Genomic DNA, 24,610 nt, shown 5'->3' with positions numbered 1-24,610 from the left:
CAGGACCTCGGGGCTCCATGCCTCAGCGGTTGGCCCAGACCAAAGGGGTCATTAGCTCGGAGTGTGTGTGCATGTGTGGGGTTGTTTAGGGCCCATCCGATGGTAGCTTTTAAGAGCTGGATTGTGGGAAAGAGCAGTGAAGGACCCTGGGGATGATTGCAATGCCTCATAATTGTTAGAACTTTCTAACCCGTGTCCCACAGAGGAAAGTGCTGAAACACAAGGCGCGAGCTCCCCGTGTTTCCTCCAATGGACCTGGAGGTCCATTTAAGTTGTCACTCAATGCCCATCTGCTCCAGTGAATGGTAGTTGACGTTCACCAAGAGCCGACTGTCTGCCTGGCATGGCTCTATGTGTCCTCCGGGGACTGTGTCTCATTCTGTCCTCCTAGTGTCTGTGAGACAGGCGTGATTATTGCACTGAACTTACAGATAAGGAGACTGAGGCACCAGAGAGATGAAGCACCCGCCCAAGGTGATGTGGCCGGGGAGCTGTGGAGACAGGATCAACGTATATTTTGACCCCACCGCCTGCATGCTTCTTCCGGTACCAGTGGTTCTCAACCTTGGCTATCCATTACAATCTCTTGGGAAGATTTTTAAAAAGTTTAGTTCTTAGGCTACCTCCCAAGCCAGTTGAATCAGATTCCCCAGGGGTGGGACCTTGCAGGAATATTTTTAAAGAAGCCCTCCCATGGTTCCAACTCTAGGAGGCCGGGAACCACTGAAACCCTCCACGGCTGGTGGAGGCCTTTAGGGCAGTGCTTCTCCCACTCCTGGGGGCCACGTGAGACTGCAGCTTCTGCTCCAGGAGAAGGTTGGGGGTGGGCCCGAAAAGCCGTATGTCTTACAGGAGCCTGCGCTGCTGTGCTCCTGGGCCTTTGCGTGGCCTTTATGGGCTGAAGGCTAATCATCAAGGCCCTGTCCGATGTGGAGATCTTACGGCTGTGCGGTCAGAACTGTCGTGTATTTGTGATCTTACTCAGCCATCTGCTGAGCACATTATCCCCTGTGCTCTTGACAGCCTCCAAAGGAGATACCGTGTCCCTGTTTTAGAGATGAAGGCGTGGAGGCCTCCTGAAGTTTTGCCAGAACCCTCGCTGGAGTCTCCCCTGTCTGTCACCCGTCCGTCCTTTTCCCTTATGCATGCGGACTGAGTCCTGAGAAGGCTTCTGTGGCATCTTTCTTTTCTGACGCCAGGCGTGGGTCAGGTGTGGGACCTTGAGAAAAGGCCGCCAGGAAGCCCAGCAACTGTTCTGGTCCCCGGCAGCTTTCTCTCTCCCTGGCATTGACCTGGTGGTGGCTTATGAGAGAGCATCTTAGGTGTGCTGTGGTGGCGTTCTGTGAAGTGTGTTTGGGAGGTTCGGGTTCTGTTTCTGGTGAAGTTGGCCGTCAGTGCCAGAAACGCTCACTGCAGTTGCCGGATGCGGATTCTAGCCCCGGGTGTGGCCCCTGGCTGGGGAAACCGCACTAGTCCCTGGAGAGGCTCGTTCAGCTGTAATGCTTGGGCTCCTCCAGGCCAAGGAATCCATGGCCGAGGCCCGGTGACCCGTGCCTGAAGCTCTCCCACTGTTCTAATGTATGTCAAGGTTTAAAACTTGTGGGCCATCAGCCTGAGCTCATTAAGTGTCTGAATGACGTAACTCCACTATAAGACAGCTTGAGCATCACCCGGATGCTTGTGAGAAATGCAAATTTGGGGGTCCCACCCCAGGCATATTGAATTAGAAACTGTAGGGGTGGGCCCAGTAAGTGTCTGAGTTTCTGTGAGTTGATTCTGAACTTTGAGAACTACGAGGTCATTGCTACTCAAAGTGTGAACATGGACCAGCACTTCAGCCTCTCCTGGGAACTTCATGGAAACACAGGGCCTTAGGTCTGACCTTGACCTACTTACTGAACTGGAATCTTCACTTTAACAGGATCTGTGAGCTGTGCACCCTGATGTTTGAGAAGCCCTTCCCCACACATGGTCCTGCTCCCTGGTCTCCTTCCCCTGCCCTGGTTGTGCATTATAATCTGAGAGGCCTTTAAAATATACCAATGCCCTATCCCTACCCAAGGCAATTAAGGCAGAGTATGTGGGGTCAGGTGGGGCCTAGACATCTCATTTTTAATGTTCCTCAGGCAACTTGAGTGGCACAAACCTTGCTGAGACCCACTGGTCTAGGTGTTGCCAGGTTGTCAACAGTCTGGTCTCACACCTGTGGGGGGATAAGACCGTGAAGAGGAGCCAGGGCCCACGTTATGCCTCCTTCCTGCTTCTCCTGCATCCCAGACTGTGACCGGAAACCCAGGCTCCAGAAGGGAGGGCTCAGGGACTGGCCAGAGGGCTCCGTGCCTGAAGAAATCAGGAAAGATAAATACTGGACAACATTTTCAGACAAGAGAGTGAGAGCTTGAGGTGGGGGGTGGTGGGAGATGCACCCACAGCAAAGGTTGGTGTTGGGTATGTGATTTAGAGGGATGGAGCCTGTTACCTGGCCTCAGGCCACAGTGCTTCTCACACCTGATGCCCAGAACCACCTGAACGACACAGATTCCTGGGCTCTGCACAGAGGTCCAGTGTCAGCAGGGCTGGGGCAGGGCCGAGGATGCATGTGGTTAACAAGCTCCTCTAAATGACTCCGGCGTGAAATCCCAGGGCCCTGCTCTGAGGAGCAGCCCGAGCAGTGGCTGATTGTCAGGATGAGGTGGAGAAACTGGAAAATCCAGGCCCCAGACCCCATTCCCAGCTCTTCTGATTCAGTAGGGCTCGTGGGGCCCTGGAGTCAGCCTGCTTAAGAAGCAGCCCTTGCCTTTCGGACTGTGTTGTCAGAAACAAACCTTCAGGATTCCATGGAAGTATACCAGGGCCCTTCAAGGGAGAGAGTTAAGAGGTGTGTAGAGTGGGTGGGTGGGGCTCACATACTCTGCTTTATCTGCATCATATATTATGCTTCGTCGTAAAATGGCATTGAAAAAAGGGTTTAGCTATTTGTAGAAGTTTGCAAGTGAGTCACAGCCGCCCATTGCTGTAGGACCTCTTTGAGGTTGGCAGCGTTCTTCCAGTTCAGGGCAGCTTCTCTGTCTTACAACCACCTACCCTTCCTGTCCCTTTGACCTTTGATCTCTGAGCCGCCTCCCACCTGGCCTGTGATGCTTACCATCCCAAGAGACCCTGGCCTCACTTATGCCGTGGGGTTGCCCGATTCTGCCTTTTGCCCCAAGTACCTAACTACTCTGTAGCTGATGGAAAGCTGGCCACCCCAGAAATGCCCTTGGCGTAGATCACAGTACCTCAAGGTCACAGTCCCAGTGACTCCAAAATATGACTGTGGCTCTCACAATTTTTCCGTGCTTGTTAAACACAGACTGTGGGGCTCCATGTGTCAGAGCTGGGGCCTGAGAAGTGGCATTTCTAGTGAGATCCCAGGAGCCGCTGCTGAACCAGGGACTGCACTGCGGACCACGGCCCGATGACTCAATAATGTGGATAGACCTGGGGCCCAGTCCCGCTGCTGGGTGAATTTTCTCATTGGGTGGCTCTTCCTTTGGTGTTAACAGTTTGCGAGAGGAAATGTCTTGCCTGAAGAGTAGACAGTCAGTGGCGTGAAGAACTCGGTGTAAGTTAGTGCCGTGGCTCAGTCCTGTTTGTACTCACTAGGTTTTGCACCCACCCTGCTGATAGCCATTTACAAATTTCCTGGTTTCTGTAGGACAGTGCATTGCGTGGTGTTGCCTTGCTACTTGTTATACAGACCCTGCCAAAGAGGGTTGTGGCCGTGGAAGGGGTCAGGCAATAGCTCCTCGTTGCCCAGGCTTGGTCAGGCCAGAGCATGACAAACCGTCGCTGAGCCCTGGTTATCAGATAGAAAAATATTTTCCCTTCCCTGAAACAAGTGGTAAAAGAACAAGTGTCCTGTTTTGAATCATCTTTGGAAGGACTCCCCTCCTTAGAGTCCCACACCCTTGCATAGACCATAGGGCCCGAGAGGTGTCCTCCCGGTGGCCAGGCAGACGCAGACAGGCTCCTGGCCCCGCTGTCTGGGTCGGAGGTCATCGCCAGTCACTGGTGGGAAATCCCCATCGGTTGCTGAGTGGTTGGGCCGGGCGGATGGCTGTAATTATTGTTGTGTTAAAAAAAAAAAGTAGCCCTCGAGCTGCTTCTGTAGTGGTTCAGCTCTGCCGTAGAGTATGCTCAGTTTCAGTGTTTAGCAGTACACCTGCGTGACATCACTAACTGCTCTTGAACAAAGGCAGAGGTTTGGTTAAGAAGGTAATTACATTGTGCAGGTGGTGGGCTCGTGTCTGTGGGCTGGTGAAAAGACCATGGGTGTGTTTCACGTTCAGTGATGGTGGGGGTGGGGGGTCAGGCCGAGCCACGTGGCCCTTTCTTGCTGGAGGGGATGGCTGGGTCTGGAGAGGGAGGAGGAGTATTTCCAGGTGAGTTGGACACGGTGGCTTTCAGGTGGTGTCCACGGGAGGGCCCGGGAGAGGGGTGGGATCGGCGTCTCTGCTCCACGGCACTCCTGCGGGTGATTTTCCAGCCCTCTTTATCCTGCCCCCTGAAGGAAGTAGAAGAGAATCAAAAACATTAAAAGAGGCTCAGGGCATGACATTTAAAAAAAGTCCTTGGCACTGTCCCACTTGGAAGTCTGTCCTATTCCACACTGGGCTGACACTTTGAAAAAAAAGAATTTAAAGAGAGAGGAAGGGGGAGCAGAACATTGATGTGAGAGAGAAACATTGATTGATTGCCTTCAATATGCGCGGTGACTGGGGGGTCACCTCGGCCAGGTGTACGGAATGATGCTCCGGCCACTTGAGCCACACTGGCCAGGGCTAGGCTGACACTTTTGAAACATTAGATTGGGTTTTGTCCTTCCCTCCTAGATTCACAATAGGAAGAATAATAAGAACGACTTATTCGGGTGGGTTTTCTGTGTTCCAAACCTTGTGCTAGTTGCTTAATATTGGGCTGTCTTATAGTGGAGTTACGTCATTCAGACACTTAATGAGCTTGACAGGCTACAGGTGCTTGGCAGAGACAGAGAGATTGTGTTTAAACAAAGGAATGGTGACCTGTTCAAATACAGAAAGACATTTTGAGAGACAGTATGTTGGCCCTCCTAAATACTGGCATGGCCAAAAAGTCCGCTTTTTTTTCTATAAAATAAAAGACACATTTTTCATTTTACCAATAACTTTGGTGATTTGGATATTTTGAGTATGTCGGCTATCTTCCACTATTGGCTTCTAGTGGGCAGAGCCCAGGGGTGCTGCTAAACGTCTTCCAATGCATAAGACAGCCCCACAGCAAAGAATTATTTGCCCAAAATGTCAGTAGTACCAAGAAACTTCACAAACCACTTTTGACACGTTTGATCTGTCTTAGCACCTTCTCCATACACTGCATAAATCTTTTTTGTGTTTTAGTTGTTTTTACCTTTTCTGAAATAATAGAGCATAATATGCTGAAAATGTTGCTTGTTTTCGTCTGTCTTCAACATTCAAGTGGCTACACAAAAATTCACTAGTTTTGATAAGTTTTTTTTAAAATGCACGCTGATATGACAGCTGTCGTGACACAATCTAACAAAATTGTTTTGAATAAAGTTAAAAACAAGCACAAGTAAGCACTACTAGAACCAGCGTATGGAAAACACTAAATGAACTCGTTGGCCAACCCAATAGATTTTTAAGAGTAATTTTGACTATAGGTGACTTTAATCTTAGATGTTTACTTAATTCCCTTCCTCCCCCAAAATATGTGATCACTTTCCACTGTGCCTGTTGTACAGGTGCTGCATTTTGAAGCTTAAAAGGGCTAAATAACTAGCCACAGTTCACACAGCTCGTAAGCGGTAGGACACAGGTTTAACTGTAGGGATTCCTACCCCAGAGCTCACACTGGGATATACTGCAGTACACTCAGAGCTGGGCAAGTGGGTGATGGGGGAACTTGAAACAGCCCCCATACAAAAATGGGTGCAAGGAACGCCTGATGTTTTGGGGATTGTGGCTTGAGAGTAAATCACCACGGAGTCCATCTGTTGAACAGGCAGCCGTGAGATGCGTGATTATGCTGATTTTTTCATGGCTTTGTAAAAATCTCTTTTCAGAATTATTGTGTAAACTTTTTTATTTTCTTTCCCTTAATTAATGTTTTTTCAGAATCGATGCGCAGAAAACAGAGACAAATACAATTAGTGTCAAGCTGGTTATTCATGACATATTTTGAATAATAAAACAAATGACTTAGATTAAATCTTTAAAAACTTGTATGATCATTTTTCTTCTTGGAAAACATAAACACATTAAGATCTTGGGTACAATTACACCAGTTATCATCATTCATTATTTAACAAGCTTGACACTGTGTTTTAGACAGAAAGAGTTAATTTATTTTAAGGTTGACAGCTTTTAACAATAAAATAATTCAAATTCTGATGTTAATAATTACTTAAATTTCTCTTTGTTTACTGATTATACAATTATTACTTTTGGGGTGATCAGAGATTATAGAAAGCATTTTAGAGATCAGTTAAGTAAAAAATTTAAATGCATGTGGAAAGCGAGCCCAGTATATGGGTAGAATATAGAAGGAGCATTTTACGTTCACATATTACTAGAATAACTTCGCCATTCAGAAGGCTGTCAGAAATGAGAAAAGCCACTTAAACAGTTTTAATTTCATATATTAATGTTTTGAAAGTAGAGCTTTGCCTGCTCCTTTCGACTGCTTGCTGATGAACCCTGGAAGTCCACAGTTGTATTTTAGCTTCCGTCCCCAAAATGGTTATGTTGCGTTTCCCAATCATAGGGCTGGCAGCCAGGAGACTGGTGGTTTGCAAGTAGCATCGCCTGCTGTGCGTCTTCCTTCACGGGGGTGTCCAACCTTCTGGCGTCTCTGGGCCACACTGGAAGAGGAGTTGTCTCAGACCACACATTAAACTCACAAACGCTAAGGAAATTTTAAGTAAATTTTAAGTAAACTTTTAAGTAAATTTATGATTTCGTGTTGGATTGCACTCATAGCCATCCTGGGCCGTGGATTGGACACCTCTGAATGACCTTGTATCTCATAGTATGGTTTCAACTGTTACTCCTTTTGGGGGTGAAATCCTAATTACTGTGGTCTCGGTAGTTGGGGCCGTGTCCTCAGCCAGTCAGATGTTGGTGTCCTGCGGTGATGCTCGGACATCAGTGACATTTGTGAGCATTTTATCGATAAAAGGCTTTGGCGTGCCTCGGAGCATAGGTCTTTTAGGGTGTTCGTATCCTTGGTCCCACAGTACTCCAAGTTTACCTTACGGAGTGCTGTCCAGATGAATCAAGTGCTAGTTTTCAGACGCTCTGTCTCATGGAGCTATTTGTCCTTGACTTAGTTAAGGCAATTAGTTTGTCTACGGCCATACTGCCCTGAATGCACCCGATCTCATCTGATCTCAGAAGAAAATTAGTTGGGAAATGTGAATCTGGAGTGTGAGAACTGCCATACAGTATTGTGTTTTAATTTAGCAGTGCTCTCTGCCCCTTGGTCACCACCCGCCACAGCTGTGCTCTGGGGGACTCAGTGTCGGGGAGAAAGAAGCAAAGGGAGCTTATTCTGTTTGACCCGGTGAAAGGCTGTTTTAGGCAAATGTAGAACTCTAATGGTAGAAATACAATTCTGTCCCCAAAGTGTCCTTAAAGGCTATTTTGGGGCATGTGTGGGATGAATTTGGGGATGGGATAATAATAATAGCTGGCACCTGTCTAAGGCTCCTTTGAGCCAGGCACAGTCCCTAGTTCTTTGCATGTATTCATTTAATCTAGACAGAAGCCCTCAGTGGTTTTTTTTTTTTCTTTTTTAAAACAAGACCCATTGAACAGATGGGAAAACTGAGACGCAACAAAGGTGATAGAAATGTACCCAAGGTTCACACAGCTACAGCGTCTGAGCTGAGGCTTGGTTTGCACTGCCAGGCTTAAGTGCTTTCTTTGCCACTAGGTGACACTCCCTAATCAAAGTAAATTTTACAAAGGAAAGTATTAATCTTTTTTCCTTATATTTTAATCCAAGTTTCACAGGCTCATTTCTCAAGTTGGCAGTTATTTCAGCCTTGTAAGTTTATCTTTTTAATTGCTATGATTTTCAAAAGAGCTTCTCTTGTTTAACATTTTTGGCTGATGAAAATAAGAGAAATCAGCTTTGCAGACAGATTAAACAGGTTAATACTAATGTCAGACATATTACCTAATCACAATATGTTAAGAATAAGTTTTAAAGTAAAATAATGTGAGTTCCAGTATAGTATAGTTGTCATAAAGTCCAGTATATGGTACTCTGTCTCACATTATGTTTAGATTATAGAAATTACAGCCCTTAGAAATGTAAGTATATTTAAATCAGTCTCTAAGTGAATTAACATATCTTTTCAGAAAGTATTATATTCTTGCCATACTATAACAATATGAATAGGCCATTTTAGAAAACCTGGAAAGTATAATATGGCATAAACAAAAAAATTTAATAACCTGTATAATTTCACCACTCAGGTAAGTAATTCACATTAGCATTTAAGTGTATTTTTCTCCAGGCTTCAGTCATGTGTTCATTCATTCAGCAATCATTTATTGATTACCCTCTGTGACCTAGACATTTCTCTAGGCCCAAGGAAAAAAAGCAGAGACCAAAACAGTCTCTTTCCCTGTGAAGCTGATATTTCAGTAGGAGAAACGGACAATGGTTATATAAATATATAATACAACGTTAGGCAGCAATAAGTGCTTTGAAGAAAAATGATGAAGAGTGAGGGAATCAAGGCCCAGAGATGGCTGGTTTGGAGCAGAACAGTCACGGGCTGGGGGCCTTGAATATCTGGGGCCCAGTAGAGTTGGGGAGCTGCCAGTCAGGGCCCAGCAGCGGAGGCAGGTGTGCTGGGCCCAGGGACTGGCCAGGAAGCCAGTGCGACAGGTGCTTGAGAAGTGCTAGGAGGAGACACGGGAGTGGTGGCACAGATGGCAGAGTCTCGCAGGCTGCAGGAATAGGGGTTTGCATTTCACTGAGTGAGAGGACACCTTTTAAGGTTTGGAGCAGAGGAGCGATGTGATCTGACTTGGGTTCTGACCGGTCCCTCTGGCTGACTGCAGGGGCCAGAGTGGCCGGGAGCAGGGTTTGAGGGGAGGTGGTAAGAAATGGTTAGATCCAGGATGTTTTTAAAGGAAGAGCCAAGAGGATTTGGAGAGATGGACTGGATGTGTGGTAGAAGAGGAAGAGGAGTCACGTAGACTGACAACCTGGTGGCCTTGGTGACTGCCCCAATCCAGTTCTTAATTTCCAGTGCCTCAGAACTTGACCTTCTCCAGAACTAGGGTCATCCCAGATGTCATTAGTTAAGAAGAAGTCACACTGGAGTGACGGGGGTGCTGGTCCAACATGACTGGCGTCCCTATAAGAACAGGGCACTCAGACACAGACACGTAGGGGCACCCACGTGAAGACACGGGGGTTGCAGCTTCAACAAGCCGAGGATGCCTGCGGCTCTTGGGAGCTAGGAGAGGGGAATGGGACAGATTATCTCCCACGGCCCGCAGAAGGAACCGACCCCTTCGACACCTTGGTTTTGGACCTCTAGCCTCCAGAACTGTGGGACAGGACTTTCTGTTGTTGAAGCCACCGAGTGTGTGGCACTTTGATACAGCAACCCTAGCACACCCTCACACTGGGGGGGCAGCTGGGTGAAGGGCAGTGGGTTTCAAGGTGAAGGATGCTAAGGAGGAGCAGGTGTGGAATTTGGGGTGGGGGAGGGGAATCAACATGTGGTGAGTTTGAGGAGCCTGTTAGCTCTCCACGGGGCAGTGGGACTTGGAAACCTGGAGTTCAGATAGGAGGGCGAGGCCTGAGAGTACATGTGGGCACAGTCTAGGCGGAAATCAAAGCCATGGGACTGAATGACATGACCAGGAGAAGGGCCCAAGGGACCGAGCAGGCCAGGGACGTGTGAGCATGTAGAGATCAGGAAGAGAAGGATGAGCCAGAGGGAGATTAAGAAGGGGTTGGGGTGAGGGTGTGACCTCTCAGCCAAGTGGGAAAAGCGGCAAGGAGGGCGGGACTGACCCTCCACTGCGTTCTCACTCAAGGAGGGAGAAGGCCACTGGGTGGGCGGCCTGGCAGGCACTGGGGACTCCAACACAACCTGATTCCTTGGACACCTAGAAGCTCCAAGATGATTGGAATGAGTTCTAGAGAGTGGGGGAGCTTTAAAAAACCCCCAAACCTGAGGCATCACATCATAAGCATGACTCCGTCATTAAACATGTCTTGTAAACGTTGTCTTTAATGACCATCTCGCATTCCATGACGTTGATTTATTCCTTGTTGTTTCATGGGCAGGATGCTCCTATTTTTACAACTACATTAATTGTCATACTGCAGTAGATCGAGGTGAATATAAAACTTCCGAGATTAGGAACGATAACACACAGGCATGAGTGCTTACTACTGAAGTATGGCCCGGGACTTTACGGAAAGCCTGTACCCGTGGACACTCCCATCAGCAGTGTAGAAGAGGGCTTGTCTCACTGCACACCTCTGTTCCATAGAGCCCTGCATTCACTAGAACATCCAAAACAGAGTTCGGTTACCGCAGTGACAATGGGCATCCGTGTTGTGTTGCTTCACTATAGTGCACTGTCTTGGTTACATTCGGTCATACTGGACCAGCATCCCAGACACATATTTAAGAATACAGTCACACCTTGGTACTTGTCAGCTTCAGAACTGATCAAACCCCATACTCATCGCATGGTGATGAGAAAAAAATGTTTCAGCACTCAGCACTTGTTTGGGCCTTATGGCGCTTGCTCCGGCCTCATTGCACTTGCTAGACCTCGTACGAGTCACAGCGCTGCCCTGAGAGAGAAGATGCGCCATCATCCAATACTCGGTGGTTTCAGCCCTCTTCACGGGTTCCAGAATGAATTAATGACGAGTACTGAGGTACCACTATATATGGTAATTCCTTCCCTACTCCACTGATCCAGATTTTTTTCTGAAATGTCATTTGTGAGTCAGTAGAGCCCATTTGCATTTTGCTTTTTGATGGCTTTGTGGCAGGTTCCACGACTAACCTTTAGCCCCCAGCTCTGGGGCCAGTCTTGCGTGTTACTTATTTCTTTCAGCTTTCAGATCTGATCTGAAGTTCATGATCACAGGGAGAGAGAGGAATCCACAGGAATGGGCCCCCACTGTGCCCATTCTTCTCTTTCTGAAATGCGATAATTATGCGATCACTCTTCCTGTCAGTCTCTGTGAGTTCCATGGGCCAGAGACGGGGTTTTCCTGTCTACGGTGCTATTCGTAGGCACGTGGCGATGCCCAGTGCAGAAATGTGGCTCAGTGTTTTGAGTGAAGAACTAAGATGCAGGTCAAACCTGACAGCCGGCCCAAGGGCACAGCGCTGGGGGCAGTGGTTCAGCCTCAGAACTGTGTGCCTCCATCCGTAGGTGAGCCTGGGCAGGAGAGCTTCCCTAGCTCCTCAAGGAAACCAACGGTTCTAAGAATTCCTTATGTGCTTTTGGCCCCTTGAATATAATAACTTGTCAGTTACCCAATCAAGGCCCCTCCTTTCTCATTTCTTCTGTATCTTTATAGTCCAACCCAGAACCCTATGGTCATTTTTTCCCTATGCTTACAACTGTCTTTCCTGCTGGACTCTGGTCTCCTTGATAGCAGGAAATTTATCCCTTTTCTTGTTTTATCCACAGTTCTTGGGACAGTGCTAGAATATAAGGCAGAGGGGCTCGATGTTTGAATAATGAATGAAGAAGGATAATATGGGGCTAAAACAAGGTTTTAGATTTATTATTTAGAACTAAATGGTCTTCCAATGAATTTTAGAAATGCTAATTATAATGCTTTATGTGTGCATAATAGTTCACAGCCTGTAACCCAAGCTTTGTCAAAAACCTTATAATTATATATGTATTAGCATTAGTGCACAAGATGAAATTATACTGTTCTTAGGGGAAGTGTTTAATAAATGACTTAATGAATGGTAAAGTAACCTTGTGTTTTTACTCACTTTAATAGTATTGACTTTTACAAAGCTCATAGTGTCACTTCATAGTTCTAATTTTGAATGGCTATAATACCATATTCCACTTAACTTGTCTGTATAAATAACACTGTTGTGGACAGCCGGACATACATGTATGTGCATAGTTTTTTCCTTGTTTGACTTTTAGGATACATTTCTAGAAATGAGGCTACTAAAACATTTGAAAGATGCTGTTTAACTGCTTTCTCAAAGGCCCGGGCCATTATATTACCATCTTTGCAGCAATTTGTGTTAATAATTTTACATCTTTTTATAAATTAAGTAGCCATAATACAGTTTCGTCTTGTTTTAGTTTGCATTTTTTGATGGCTTCATTAATTTGAACCTTCCCTCAAAAGCTTATTTACTAATTACACTTTCAGTTGCCTTGTCTATTTCTTTCACGTTTTCCTTTTTTCAAAGGCAACTTTTATTATTTCTTCCTGTATAGTAACACTCTCTGATTTCCTGTTTTTTATCGTTTGACTTAGCTGTTTTTACCTGCATGTTTATATTGTCTAAGCTGTAGATCTTTAACTGTTTCCTTTGTCTTTGTTTGCACTGACTTACACACACACACACACCCACCCCTTCATCAAATGGCAGCAATAAGACCAGAAGGAGAGACTGAAAAAATGCTGGTGGTTTTTCATTCACATGACTTATGACTTTTAATTATGTTATAGTTTTGTGAGTGACTTCACAGTTATTGATGGCGTTGGGAGGAGTGTGTTTGGCCTCAGCGGACCCCCTATTTTAAATTAAATCACATGGTAACAAGCCACTCCTGCTGAGGTCAGCCTTTGCGAACCTCAGCCCTTCCAGAACACAGCTCCTGGGGAATGAGGCAGATGAAGCTTTGTGCGTGATAGGATGGCATTGAACTCCTGAGCGGAGTCATGAGATGCTGCACGCGACCTTTGAGACTTGGGTCCTGTGTAGTGTGTGCTGCGCTCAACCCTCTGACTGCTCAGTTCAGTTGTCCCTTGAGAGAACATTGGAAAAGACCCGGGGTAGCGTGGGCAGGAAGCCAAGCGCACCCCACCCCCTGAAGTATTTCACATGAATTTTCGTCACAGTCAAAACCCACAAGGGTTATTAAGTGCGTTGGTGCTTGCTTCACCCATCTAGAAAACTCGCTTATGTGGAGTTCTTCATTATTCCATGAGGCTGGATAGAAAAGGCAGGGGGATGTGATGCTGATATTCTCTGCCCGTTAGGGATTTGGGAGGAAGCTGACCCAGAGACATTTACAAGGAAAGTGCAGCATTTATTTGGGTTTGGTACGAGCAGCAGACGGAGTTAGAGCAGACGACTAAAATGTGTGACCTCATGCTATGTTTCTTGTGATCTGATATCACTTAGCGTTATTGAATAACTTCAAAGGGCAGCTGGGAATGACTGTGAAGACACGCAGAGCAAAGCAATTTCTCACCTGCTGTCTCTGATCACAGAAGACACAGTTCGACTCGTATTTCCCCAGGGACACATGCGGGAGGCATGCTGCAACTTGTTTGGAGAGAAAGGCAAGGGGCAGAGAGTCACACTGTTAGCCCTGTGTGAGCTGGGACAGGGTTTAAATATGACTAGTAGTTACTTTTTTAGAATTAAAAGCAATAGAGGCTGGCCTTCAGGACGTGGGCTACTGCCTAAAAATACAGCCACCAAATTTTTAAATAACATTAGGATCAGCTTGTCAAACTGGAGTCAGGTTCAAAGGTGGAAGAGATCCAAGGGTATTTACTGTTTGGGGGGGAAAAAAGCTTAGAATTTGACTGTTTCAAATGATGAAAGAGTGTTTTCAGAGACCAGCAGGGCAGCCAGGATGGAGTAGGATTTGGCGGCCTGTCCTGCTCACACAGGTCGTGAGGTGGCTTTCTGCAAGCCCAGCGTTTGCAGGTTGCGTTCATCGTTGCCCTCACGGCAGTTTCTGCCACGTGGACTGATCTCATCCCCTATCACCCCTTCACCTTGTGATTAAGGAACGGGTTTCAACTACTTTCAGTTTTTAATTGCCTTTTGTTGGATTAAAAAAATCGCTTTGATGTTTAAAAACTGAAAAATATACAGAAAAGCACAAAGGATACAACAGCAGATCTCGATGTATCTACAATCCACAGCCAAAATAGGGCTACTTGTCATATTGGCTCCCCATCTTTTTTTTTTTAAGAAAAAGTATTCCAACAGAGTGACCTATATCCTTCTTTGCTGTTGCTCTCCTTCCTTCCCTGAGGTGATCGCTGCCATGAATTTAGCATAAACCCAGTACCTATTTTATGCTTTTGTTGAGTTCCCGTCTATTTATAAAAACAAATAGTATTGTTTTATGTATTTTGCTGACACAGTTATAATGTGATTCATACAAGTAACAGTATAATAAAGTAACAACTTATAATTTGCTTTCTTTTTCTTACTAGTTTTTAAATTTTATTTTACATTTTAAAAAGATTTTATTCATTTATTTTTAGAGAGAGGGGAAGGGAAGTTCTTGAGAAAGAGAGGGAGAGAAGCATCAATGTGTGGTTGCCTCTTGAGTGACCCCTACTGGGGGCCTGGTCTGCAGCCCAGGTATGTGCCCTGACTGGAAATTGAACCGGTGAACCTTTGGTTTGCAGGCCCATGCTCAGTCTGCTGAGCCACACCAGCCAGGGCTAATTTGCTTTCTTTGGGCAAATGTCATTTTCAGGACCCACCCATTTTGATGGGTATAGATTTAGCTCGTGATTTCAACTGTTGGATGGTATTCTATTGTCTGAATGAATATATCATGGTTTATGAATTTATCAATGCCGATATTTTCCCACTGTCACTGGTGTGCAGTGAACATTCTTGTGTACATCTCTATGTGCCTGTAAGTGGAGTTGCTGGGCTTTCACATTATAAACTTACTAGGTTATACCGGATTGCCTTTTATGGGCGTGATAGAAAATATGCTCCCGAGAGCAGTATATGAGAGGTCCGGTTTCCGTAAGTCACCGCTAACATGTGCAGCCTTGTTCCCAGGCCTGTGAGTGTGAAATTGCACCTCAGTGTTGGTTTGATGTGCGGTTGTCTGATAGTTGGAAAGCTGAGTATCTTTTCAGGTTTATTTGCTACTTACATTTCATCACCTTTGAATAGTCAATTCATGTCCTTTGTTTTTTTTCCTATTGATTTGTAGGAATCCTTGAGATATCTGGTTCCTAATCCATGGTTAAATATATTGCAAGTGTCTTCTCTTTGTCATTTGTCTCTCAATTTTGTGGATGCTCTCTTAAGTTTTGATAGAGTCAAGCTGATCAGTCCCCTTTGGACTTTTTACTTACTGGTTCACATTTGGGAAATTCTTCCTTACCCCAAAGTGTGACATATTTTCTCAAATTTTCTTTTAAAGGTTTTGAAGATCTGGAATGTATGTGCTGTGTAGGTAGGAACCTAATTTGAATCCTTTTGGATAGATGGTCATTTTTTCCCAACACCATTTTTTAGGTAGACCATTATTGCTTTACAGATTTCTTACGTATCGTTCATTGTCCTCCAGGGCTCCACTTATGTTTGCCTTTTTCTAAACTTCTCATTACGTTTCATGGATCCATTTTTCTGTCTAAACCAGCACCACATTGTCCCACTCCTTGTACTGGTTTGTAGAATCCTTTGGATTATCCGTGTAGACCCCCAGGTAAACGGAAATACTGAGACATTGGTTTCCTCCTCTCCAGTTCTTGGGCCTTTCTTCCTTTTTCTTGTTCAGCCATGCTGGCTGGGGCTCACAGTAGTGTGAGAGGTTATTGTGGGCACCAGGCTTATTTCCAACTTTGACAGGCAACTTCTGCGGCTTCCACGTAATGTTTGTTGTGGGCTTCGGTGTGTTTCTTGTTGTGGGAATTGCTGTAGGCACTGTTCACCAGGACAAGAAATACCTTTTTATCCCCGGTTGGCTAACAGTTTTTATTTTAAATTATGAATAAGTGATGTATTTTATTGGAAGACTTTCTGTACTCATGAGATAATTCTCATTTAATTTTTTAAAAAGTTTTATTTATTTATTTTTAGAGGGGAAGGGAAGGAGAGAGGGAGAGAAATATCAATGTATGGTTGCTTCTCGTGTGTCCCCTGCTGGGAACTGGCCTGCAAGCCAGGCATGTGCCCTGACTGGGAATCGAACCGCAGTTGTTTGGTCCGCAGGCCCGCGCTCAATCCACCAAGCTACACCAGCCAGGGCTCATTTAATTTTTTAACATGAGGGATTTCCATTGATAGATTTACTGGCATTAAAGCCATCCTCCTATTTCTGGAATTAATTCTGTTTGCCCTTTGTTTTTGAAATACTACTAAATTTGATTTACTAATGTTTTATGTAGCTATTTTGCATCTATATAGTTTGTTGTTGTTTTTTTTTTAAGAGAGGGGAAGGGATGGCGAAAGGGAGAGAAACATCGATGTGAGCGAGGAGCACCGATTGGTTGTCTTCTGTGCGTACCCTCATGGGGCACTGAACCTGCAACTTGGGTGTGTGCCCTGACTGGGAATCAAACCCGTGACCCTTCCCTTTGTGGGACGATGCCCAACCAACTGAGCCATGTCCTCCAGGGCTTCATGCATGTTCTTAACTGTGATTTATGAGTTAGTTTTCTTTCGTGTGTTATTCTTGCCTGATTTTGTTACCGAGGCTTTGCTGTTTTAAAATCTCTTTTGAATGTCCTTACTCTGGAGGGTCGGGAGTGGGAACTTGTACCCTGCACATCCCGGGGAGTTTGGCTTCACAGTGTTTGGTCCTCGGCCCGGGCAGCTTAGTATCAAGTGGAGGCTCCAGGGGAACGTCTGCAGGTTCCCCTGCCTCCGTAGGCGGGTTTCTGCCCCACAGATTCCCGCCGTCAGCCTCTGAGGTCTCGGCTCAGGGGTCCCTGGCTTCCTGCTCTTCAGCTCCATTCTTCTTCCTGTGCCGCACGCAGCAAAGTGCCTGCGGTGTAGGGGCTGCTTGTGGGCTCCCTCACCTCTTTGATTCCCTTCCCTTACGAGTCACAGTCGTCACTTGCCCGTTGTCTGGTGTCTGACAACAGCTCTTTTATATCTTTCATCCATTTTTTTAGTTGTTTGTGGAAAAAAGGCTTGTTTGGAAACAGTTACTCCACCTTGGCCAACCTTGGAAACCTATCTTTTTAACCTAAAAAACAAAACCACCTTTTAAAGTCATTGTTCTGTTTTGAATGGTGGAGGCAGATAGAGGGTTAGCTCACAGGGTTTATCTTCAGCCCATTGTCTACTTTATTGGATTATCTACTTGAAGAATTGTGATATCGCGCCCCCCCCACCCCGTTCCTTTTACAAACTGAGTGTGTCCCAGAAGCTCTTTTTTTCCTCTATTGCACTTCAGCCTCTTATACTAATTCCCATAATGTGTGCTTGTGGGGAAGCTTAGAAACTGGTCGTGGCTCCCAGCAGTCATTGCTATATTCTTTGGTGTGAGTCCCTGACCGCTTGTTTNATAGAGGGTTAGCTCACAGGGTTTATCTTCAGCCCATTGTCTACTTTATTGGATTATCTACTTGAAGAATTGTGATATCGCCCCCCCCCCCATTCCTATTACAAACTGAGTGTGTCCCAGAAGCTCTTTTTTCCTCTATTGCACTTCAGCCTCTTATACTAATTCCCATAATGTGTGTTTGTGGGGAAGCTTAGAAACTGGTCGTGGCTCCCAGCAGTCATTGCTATATTCTTTGGTGTGAGTCCCTGACCGCTTGTTTCAGAGTTCTTCTAGAAACCCCTGCCCTGGACCTGAGCTTCTGCAACTTTCTTTAACAGGGGCGCTGTTAAAGGCCACTGCAGACTTCATACACAGCAGAGTATGTTTTAATATTGATTTGGATTTTAAAACATCTTTGGGAAAAATACCATCTTTGAAGGATTGGCGGCTACTTGATCAAACAACATACAAACCAAGTCTGGAGGTGTGGGCGTTATTATGGGATGGACCAAGAGCCCCCAGATTGATTACTTTCCCTTTATGGATGTCCTGAAATCCCAGCATCCTTTGGGAAGGAGCGGCTCTACATGCACATCAGTCGCTCCACCAAGATGAGGTTCAGGCTCCCATCCTGGGATCGGTAACGTTCTGCGTAAGCCAGTGATCTGACCTTGCAGGTTATCATCTGGTTGGGAAATAAGAAACCATTGTTAAAAGTTGATTAACAGTGTGTGACAGGACATGGGAAGTGTGAAGTGGGTGACGGAAGTGGGACAGGAGTTCAGGTGATGCAAAGATCGTGGTAGGGGTGGGGGGCATTTGGGGAAGACCTCATTGAAGCGAACAAGGTTTCAGACAAGCTTGAGCTTCCCGGGCCTCTGCCTCAGGACAGGGCGCCCTGCGTGCAGATGCAGGGGTGGACCTGGGGCCTTGAGGGTGGGAGGGAGGTGGGGCCAGATGTGGAGGGTCCTAAAATGTATCTCATGGGAAGCTAAACTGTGTCGAAAGTTGTTGAATGAAGCAGAAAAAAATTCAGAGAGCTACATTTTAAGAAGGCTAGTCTGGCTGCAAGTCTGGTTAGGATTTTGGTCCCTGATCTACTAATGGTTCTCAAGTTTGGCTGCACGTTGCAGTCACCTGGAGAGTTAAAAAAGAATAAAGATATTGATGCCTGAGTCCTATCCCCCAGAGTTTCTGATTCAATTTGCTGGCATTAGTCCTGGGTTTTGTTTAGTTTTTATATATTTTTAACTTTTCTATTACGGTTGACGTTTACTAATTACTTTTCAGTATACAACATAGTGATTACATATTTATATAATTTAAAAAGTAATCACCTCCAGTAAGTCTGCTACCCACCTGACACTGTACATAGTTATTACAATATTACTGACAATATTCCCCATGCTGTATTTTATGTTCCTGAGACTGTCTTTATAACGGGCAATTTGTACATCTCAGTCCCTCCTCCTTTTCCATCCCTCCCCCAACCTCCCTCCCGTCTTAGGCCTGCGTTTTGAGAGTTCTAAAAGCTTCCCAGCTGATTCTAAGGTGCAGCAAAGCCTCAGCGCCACCTCCCAACCCTCTGATAAGATCTTGGTGTAATGTTTTCTCGCTGTGTTGAACCATAGCTGGCCAGGAAAGTGCAGCATCAACTGGTGGAAAAAAACACTTTGAAAGTACTTTTGTAATGCTTATTTGTAATATTCCATATAGTTCAACACCTTAAAATAACTGCTTTCTCATAAATGCCTGTCCATTGTTACGTCAGCCATGAAGTAGCAGGTTGACCTCATGTATAAACTTTTGGAAGGGATGCACAGTTCTCTCAAGAATTTGGTCTTATGGAACATTTTTTATTTTTGCATTAAACATAAAAGGGTGACGTGAAACAAATACTTTCATCACAGCAAGAATTCATGAGAATGAAAGCACTGGTAGTGTGGAAACACCCAACGTGCGATTATAAAGATAGAAAGCCTCCAAAACTGGCTGGCAGAACGCCTCTGTCGGTGGTTTTCAGACGTGAGTGCGCATCCGACCCGCCTGGGGGACAGTCAGACTGCTGGGCTGCGGTGCGCGATGGAGCTGCCCAAGGGTGAGCATTTCTTCTGTGCGTCCCGGGGGTGCTGCTGTTGGCCCCAGTGCGCACTCTCAGGAGTGCGGTGTGAACACCGCTTCTGCGTGAGGGCCAACCACACAGCGTAGGAAGATGGCTTGATAAAATCAGGACGCAGGACAGGAGTTTTGCTTTGCATGTCGGGAGAGGGGCTTGTCTTGGCAGGTAGGGAATCTGTCCACCCCCACCCCCACCCCCCAGTTGAAGCCAGCCTCTCCTGCTGGCATGCTCCAGGGGGCTGCTGCCAGAACCCACTGGGGGTAGGAGCAACAGGAAATGGTCTCATTATCCTCCTTAGTGTCCTTTTAAAATTTATAGCAAGAGGGTGGTAGTTTACATAGTCATACTATTATATACCCTGTTCTTTTTCTCTCAGTAGAAAATTTTTGTGGGTTTGATTTTTTTTCTTTTATTATTCTTTCTCTGCCCTCCTACCACACACACAATTTGAAGAGTGGGGAAAAAAAGTCCCTACCCTTTTAAACTTCTAATCCATCCACGTTTTCCTGACTGTGCGTTCTCAGTGGCGTGGGGTGATGCCCCTGCTGCGCCCCCGCCCAGGGACTGGCTTTGGCAAAGTGCTCTCTGCAGCCTTCCCGGTAGATGAGTTGACATTTGCCGTACACCTTGGGAGGGAGGAGGAGCGGAAATCATTCTCAGATGTTCCACTGAAACACGTTTCTCATTGAAAGCATGCAGAGAATGCATGCATGAAAGTGCCCGGAGGGGGATCTCTGGCAGAAGCCCAGCTCTGAGAGCCCAGGCCAGCCTTCGCCCATGGCTGCTTCTGTGCTCCCTGGGTGGAGCCTGTTTCCATTCCTGGGGCATTCCATAAATACCCACAGCCGAGAAGGGACCCGATGATTATCCGTCAGGAAAACGCTGATAAATTAGGATCCTGAACTCTTAGAAGGGCATCGCTTTTTGACTCTGAATTTTAGAAGCCTAATATGGAAGGAGCCCTTGGGGACATTTTAGAACAAGCAGCCGCTGCCCTCCGGCTACCCCCAGACTTGTACAGGTGCAGAGGCCAGGGTTAAATAACTCCCTCCAGGGTCACCCAGGGAGCTGGCTGCATTTTCCTTTCTTTTCTTATTTCGTTTTTAAGACTCCTTCTCAACTTTTGGAATGTTTGTCAATTTAGTACTCTCACACTTGACACCCATTTCATGGCATTATTTACTATAACTAATAGGATTCATACTGTAGAAAGATGGGAACAATATTGCCTTTCTTTAATGAAACAAATCGTTAGGTTTCAGAGCTTTTCGGTCCTCCATAACGGAGTCTCCTCTGGTTCACGTCCCTCATCTGTTTTGTAATTGTCTGGGGACTGAATCTTTTGTTGAATTTTCTGGGAGATTGAGTATTGTGGTCTCCCTTCGGGGCCAAGAGTTTCAGTCAAAGGTGTGATTGCTAAAGGCTGGCATACATATATGTATTTGGGCAAAGAAAGGACTGAAGCAGTCATGTCCATAGGCCAATGCCTTTAACCTAATAGGATCAGGTGAGTTACATCTGAACTCCCCCACGGCACCTATGATAAAAACCCACTTGCCTTCCCCATGACACAGCCCTGCTGACTTTAAAGTCCTGCTTGGCCACAAGCCTGGTGATGCAAGTACACACGTCCTAGCAAATAGGGGGAGATGAAGAGGTTGTTTCTTTTCAGTTGCCTTTCATTATAAAATTAGGGATGGTGTACAGTGCGCTGGCAAAGGAATAAAAATGTATATTGGACGACTCTCAGTCTATTTCATCTTGAATTTCTCTTGTGTAAATAACAAATGGGTTGGACCAGATTTCTGAAAGATTGTCTCTAAGCTCTGATAGCTTGTGTAAGATGAAGTCTGTAGCACTTTTTGAGGGGTTGGGATTGGGCTTAGGCTTTTTATTCTTTTGCCAAGTCTTGCTTGGATATCTAACATTTAAACGTTAGCCACAGAGCACAAATTGAAAAGATGGTTTTCCCTGTGTTTCTGACACATTTTTGAGAGGCAGCTGTCGTAAAGGGATGAAGAACAGGGACTTGGGCGCCAGTTTGCTCGGATAAAAATCCCAGAGCTTCTAATTGTGTGACCTTTGGCAAACTAACTACAAAACCCGTGTCTGTTTCTTCGTCGGTCAAATGGCCAGGGTGAGACATCTGCAGAACGGTTGCTGGGGGATTCCATTGGTTGATACATAGTGGGATGGCGCCTGACACACAGGAAGATGTTAACAAACGTTAGCTACCGTCAGCGTCCTCATCGTCTTGATGTCTTAAGTGTGGTTGTAATTTATTGCTGAATAAACAGAGGCTACTGTTACACCCGGGGAAGAATTAGTGAAGCCTGTAACGCGCTTCTTCAAACTGTGTCCTCTGTTATCTCTCCGCAGCCAACTGTGTTCCGCCATGCCAGAACGGAGGGATGTGTCTCCGGCCTCAGCTCTGTGTGTGTAAACCAGGGACCAAGGGCAAAGCCTGTGAGGTAACGGCTGCCCAGGACACTGCGTCACCGGTCTTCGGAGGGCAGAGTCCCGGGGCTGCTTCCTCCTGGGTCCCCGCTGAGCAATCACTGAAACACACTTCGTCTAAGAAGGCAGACACACTACCAAGAGTCAGTCCTGTGGCCCAGATGACCTTGACCCTCAAGCCGAAGCCTTCAGTGGGACTCTCCCAGCAGATACATTCTCAGTGAGTGTTTTGAACTGGCCTCCAGCCTGGGAGCATCTTCATTACTCTCCTAGATGCGTTGCTTTAGACCACTGTTCTTTTCCCTGTACCATTTGCAGAAGCCACTTGCAGAATAAGGCTGGTCTTTCCTGTTCTTAAGATTTTACATGTCATGCTTACACATCCAAGTCTCTTAAAAAATACCTGCTGTGTGTGCTTAGCCTCTGCAGGGAAGAGGTACTATTATATAAGCACAAACCAGGGCACGAGTGAAGATTATAGGAATCCAAGTTGGAAGGGAAGAGTAAAGATAATTGTTTGATTGTGGTAGAGCTGTCAGTTAAGAACGTTCTTTTCTTGGCAGGGGTGTTTTAGAGTGTTGAAAGAATAATTTAAAAAAGGAAAATGGTGTGATTTTAAAAGATATACGGGAAAGGTGGGGACTCCACTTTGCACAGAGAAGGTATTCACAGGAAAGGGAGTCCTTGGAAAGAGGGAATTTCCACCCTCCGTGGCAGGTTAAGTGCACCTCCCAGTTGCCATGCAGGTCCGTTTTTGGTGAATGAGCTTGTGTGCTATTTTGGGAACATGGTCTTTTCTTAGCATTAATGAAGTGCTATTCTGAACAAAATGAGAACCCTTGGAGAAAGAACGGTTCTTTCTGTCCGGGGGAGTCGCGTTAGAAGCAGCTTCTCGGCTGCCCAGGACGCTGACGCAGAGTGTTTCCTTTTAATTAGCCACTCTCCGTGGATGGCGAGATACAGACTTTACTGCAACTATCACTTGTCATTTGCCTAGGAATGTAAAACACAGGAAGTTCTCAACTGAAAACGGGCTTGACCCAGCAGTTCATTTGTAAGCTTGAAATTTGCCCTGTTGTCTCCCTGCTCAAAGCGGCTTCCACGTGGTGATTAGCGTCCTGGCAGCCCACAGACATCATTTACTCTGTTCCTGTAGGTGAAATTATCCTAATTGATAATAGGCCACCTACTGTCTCCGCTGAGTGGGGTCCTTGTAACTTTTTCTTTCTCTTTTTGTTCCTTCCTGAATCCTTTTTGCTCTACTTCATTTTTCTCTCATTCCTTCTTGTTTCATACTTCAGTTCTCTCATGATAAATAGATCGTTGGTGGGTTACAGCGGGGGCGCTAGTTTGAAGCCTAACCACTTTACTAGCATTTCATTGGGAAAACATCAAAATGTTCTGCAGTCACAGCAAGCAGGAATGGTAGTTATAACTGATGACTGAGTACCGGTTTTCCTAACTAATGCTTAGTAACTTAGCCAGGTACTGTTTCAAATGCTTTTCATACATTTTTAGTTTACAACTCACAAAGACCCCATAAGGTGGCTGCTGTTATTAACCCCATTTCACAGATGAGGACAGTGAGGTGCAGTGTGGTTAAGTAATTTGTTCAAGGTTGCATAGTTAATAGGGGAATAATAATAATAATAATAATAATAAGTGTTTGGATTTCCATGGAGGCAGGATAATGGAGAATAAGAGTTAGGCTTTAAGAGGAGGCAGGCAGGATCCAGCATCCATGCCTGGAAGTGGAGGGTGGCAAATTTTTCCCATACGGGGCCCGAGAGCCTCAGCTTTGTGTGACATGTGGTGTCTGTTGCGGCCTCTCAGTTCTGCCATTATAGCGCAGAATCAGCCACAGACGATGCCGGAGTGAATGAGTGTGACTGCGCCAATAAAACTTTATTTATGGCTATTGAAATTTGAATGTCATATAAATTTCACATGTCACCCAGTATTATTCTTCCTTTGATTTTTTTCAGCCCTTTAAAAATATAAAAATCTTTGTTAGCTTGATGGGCCATACAAAAACAGGCTGTGGGCCAGCTTTTTGGCCCATGAGCTGTGGTTTGCTAACCCCTTCTCTGAAGGATAGTAGTGCTTTTTTCCATGCCAGAACACGAATGTAACTGTGTCTTTGAAATGATATAAGGCTTTGATTATATCATACTGAGACATCTCCCTTCCAGCATTGTTCTGGATCTTAAAAACAAAGAGCAGTTCTGTGTCGAACTATGCCTTGGCACTCAAGAGTCAGATTACTGTGCATTGCAATTATTTTTCTTTCCCTAGCATCATTACTTACATAAACTGTGAAGTAATTTACAAGCGACATCATTCATCTTGAATAGCACCATCCACTATTAGACTCTGACCCTCTGTGCTGTGTATATATGGCTTGTTAGTGAGAACCATATGTCAGATGTCAAATAGAGGAGTGACCTTTTTCTTCTTTTCTCTTTTTTTTTCTTTTGGTAGCAGTGGCATAGTTTAGACAGGAATGTTGTGACTCGAAGAGGAGGCT

General features: G+C 45.6%; 1 protein-coding gene across 8 annotated transcripts in view; it reads left to right on the top strand.

Moving 5' to 3' along the window:
• LTBP1 (latent transforming growth factor beta binding protein 1) overlaps nucleotides 1-24,610 on the top strand; it is a 357,682-nt gene that overhangs the window by 19,786 nt on the left and 313,286 nt on the right. For all 8 annotated transcript variants that reach the window (XM_037066591.1, XM_037066593.1, XM_037066590.1 and 5 more), the window contains exon 3: nucleotides 22,006-22,303. In XM_037066591.1, coding sequence (XP_036922486.1) covers nucleotides 22,006-22,303 — 298 coding nt within the window. The remainder of the gene's footprint in view (nucleotides 1-22,005; nucleotides 22,304-24,610) is intronic.

The sequence above is a fragment of the Sturnira hondurensis genome, unplaced genomic scaffold, assembly GCF_014824575.4.
Source record: "Sturnira hondurensis isolate 20B ecotype Veracruz unplaced genomic scaffold, ASM1482457v3 Scaffold0016663, whole genome shotgun sequence".
In the NCBI taxonomy this organism is placed as follows: Eukaryota; Metazoa; Chordata; class Mammalia; order Chiroptera; family Phyllostomidae; genus Sturnira; species Sturnira hondurensis.
The sequence above is the reverse complement of the archived record's forward strand: the minus strand, read 5'-3'. Positions and strand labels throughout refer to the sequence as shown.